At 39.2% G+C, this 3,343-nt stretch overlaps 1 protein-coding gene across 1 annotated transcript; it reads right to left on the bottom strand.

The window, feature by feature from the left end:
- Nucleotides 1-803: 803 nt before the first annotated feature.
- On the bottom strand, nt 804-1,730 carry LOC121194827 (olfactory receptor 13C2-like). The gene has a single exon (XM_041057899.1). The coding sequence runs from the start codon at nt 1,728-1,730 to the stop codon at nt 804-806; it is 927 nt and encodes a 308-aa protein (XP_040913833.1).
- Nucleotides 1,731-3,343: the final 1,613 nt, after the last annotated feature.

Genomic DNA, 3,343 nt, shown 5'->3' with positions numbered 1-3,343 from the left:
AGCACTTTGGATCGCTCACCCTCAAATGAATATGCTAATCAAAGGCGTGTGAAAAGCAGAGTCATGACAACCACCTAAACATTTAGCCCTGACATCAGACTTCCTCATCAGCACAGGGTCTCTATCTCCCTTCATTGACCACACTAGAACCCATGTTACCCTTTCTTGTAATGCTCTGAATTCACAGCCTCCACTTCCACCTACAACCCTTCATGCCCTCTGGCTGACATTACCGTCCACACTTCTGACTCACTTTTATTAAGCCTCAGATGAAGTAAGACAGACCAGCTTGGCATCTCTTCCTCCATGTTTCTAAATTCTTTTCTGAGTTCTTTTAAAAATGATATTGACACTAGATTAGTCCACAAGGCCCTTTTCCAGGATTCACTTCTCATTGGGGAATGAATTAAAGATGTTATACCAGTAACCAGTATACCATGCTGCCCATGATTTTATCTCTAGGATTTATTCTCTTTTAACCAGATTGCGTTTATTCCATGATCTGAATTATTTCTTATTGTTGGTGATTTGAAGTCTTTCTTACCCCATTCGTCCAAGCACACAGGGTCTTTCAAGCATCAGCCTGAAGTCAAAAATTATTTTCTCTGGAGTCACAAAAACAAGGAATAGTAAATATCATTGTTACTCAATATGTTTGGAGAAGAAAGTTCAACAAGGTTGAAGAAAGACAGAATAACTGCAGCAAACTAATCAAGTCATGAACCATAACCAGGCTCAAGATCTTCTTTACTGTTTCCATAATGAACAGTGACAGCTGTACAATATTCATCTGTCTTAATACATCAGATGATTTTGGGTGAACACAGCAACCTTCTGAGGTGTTTGGAAATTTCTTTCATTTTCAGTCCGTATATCAGTGGATTAAACAAAGGATGACACAAAACTATTTGTAGTGTCATTATTAAACGAGCAGTTTTTGGAAAGTTGGATTCCACTCGAGCTATACTGATATCATACACATTCAAAGAGGAGAAACTGATTAAAACCAACAGGTGAGGCAAACAGGTCTCTGCAGCTTTTCTCCTGACTTCTCTACAACTTCGATAGGATATTAAAAATATCTTTGTATATGTGAAAATTATGAAGAGCATAGGGAGGATTGCAAAGACCAATAAACCAACCACACCATATATAGTAATGAATCTTGATCTCACACACTGAAGCTGGTAAATTGAATTGTTGCAAAATATTCCAGTTAAAGTAACGTTACACAGTTTAGATTCAGCACTCGCTATTGCAAGGACTGAAATATGTAAAGCAGGTAGAATCCAAGCTAAAAGCAGCAAAATATTCACAGTGGTTTTTCTCATGATAGTTGGATATTGCAGAGGTTTACATATAGACACATACCTGTCATAGGCCATGGCTGACAACAGAAAGAATTCTGAGGTGCCTGTAAAATAAACTACAAAAAACTGAAAGACACAGGCTGAATATGATATGATCTGTTTTTCTGACAAAACGTCAGTCAGAAACTTGGGGTAAATAGTCGTGCTGTAAAGGACACAGTTCAGTAGCAAAGCTGCAATGAAAATGTACATCGGCTCATGGAGGTTTCTGTGAATCATGATAAGGTACACTATAGTAGAATTACTGCAGATTATTAGAATATAAACTGTAAATATAATCAGAAAATAAACATATCTGTATTTGTTAACTTCCACATACCCCTTAAGAGATATGTATGTAACATTTAACTCATCATCCATGAATGTTTTCTCAAACTAATGTAATAAAACAGGCAGGCATGTAACCACTATAATGATCTGAAAAAGAGAAGTCTCACTGTAACAATCTGGAGTATCTCATTCATTCACAGATACCAGACCTTTAAATGCATTTGATGAAGGTTCATGTCCAAAGTTCACAAAGTCAACAGTTTGAGTCTGTGGAGAGTTTTTAATAGGTTGCTTCAGCCTCCATGGATCTAATTAAACACAACTCTAATATGTTAAACTTCATCAAACTCTGGAGGCCTGAAGTCATAGAATTATTTGACCTCTTTCTACTTTTAACATGTGCCCCATTACACCATTGATTTAGCAACTGATTTAGTTTCAGTCCAATTTTAGTCCCGTTTTTGTCAGTGACTTGTTAGTGACTTGTCATATAATTTTGTTGTGATCAGCCCTAAAGGGCTCTGTTTTTTAACTGTTTTGGACTTTTAGATTACGTGGGACTATTGTGGTTTCTTGATTTCTTTGGGCATTGTCAACCCTGCGTAAGCTGTGAATTCTTTCAGGTCTTTACGTTTATTACTTTATTAAGTTGGGGAAATTTATCTCTTTACCCACACCAAGTGAACGAAACACACACACACAAGCATGCACAAGCTGTTTAGTAAGGCTCCCAGGGAGCTGGGGTGGATCGGTGCTACCACCTGTATCCATTGTGCTTGGTCAATGAATCGAATCAGCGGCCCTCCAATCTCCAGGTGGCCCAAAGTCCAAAGCCGAACTCATAATCTGCTGCCCCTTAAGTCTTTTAAGTACACCTTAAAAACAATAGTCCACTGTCTGTGTCAGGTCGAGGCTCAGAAAAGCATTGAGAATACAGGGGGGTTTAGAGGTGAGAACCAAACTCTGAATACGAATGTATTACAGTACGAATGTATTACACGTTCTTGTGAACTGTACACACAAGAAACGGTAGATCTGCCCCTTCCAACCAGTGCCTCCATTCCTCCAGAAACACTTTGATGGCTTCTAGCTCCTGGTCCCCAGCGTCACAGTTCCTCTTTGCTGGGAAAAGTTTACAGGACAAGTATGCACATGGGTGGAGTCTATTGTATTTTACTGACCTTTGTGACAACACTGTTCCCACACCCACATCCAAAGCATCCACCTCAACCATGAACTGGAGCTTGGGGTCTGGGAGAGTCAGCACAGGTGCCAAAGTGAAGCTCTCCTTCAGCCTTCTGAAAGCATTGTCTGCTCCAGGAGAGCACCTAAAAGGATCCTTGGGGGAAGTTAACTCATGCAGAGGAGCAGCTACCACACTTAACTTTCTGATAAATGTCTTGTAAAAGTTGGCAATCCAAGAAGATGCTGCACCTTTTTCCTGTTCAATGGTGTTACCTGCTACCTCTGAGATTATGAACCAAACCTCTGGTTTGGCAGGGAATCACACTGCTCCTCTTTCTCTCTTTCCATGATCCTCTTGTTGATTTTAATTGTGTCAATGATTACTTGACTTGACTTGACTCTTTTTATTATCATTAGTCTTATTATTATTGAACCCTTTTGTTCAAGGTTTATACCTGTTAAAAGGGAAATTTTCCCTGACACTGTTGCCAAGTGTTGCTCAAAAATATTGGTTCTCT

Source organism: Toxotes jaculatrix, chromosome 15 (genome assembly GCF_017976425.1).
Source record: "Toxotes jaculatrix isolate fToxJac2 chromosome 15, fToxJac2.pri, whole genome shotgun sequence".
Classification (NCBI taxonomy): domain Eukaryota; kingdom Metazoa; phylum Chordata; class Actinopteri; family Toxotidae; genus Toxotes; species Toxotes jaculatrix.
This window is presented reverse-complemented; position numbering and strand designations above follow the sequence as displayed.

Excerpts from the sequence above, each read along its gene's own strand:
- LOC121194827 (XM_041057899.1), bottom strand. The coding sequence starts at position 1,730 with ATGGATGATGAGTTAAATGTTACATACATATCTCTTAAGGGGTATGTG.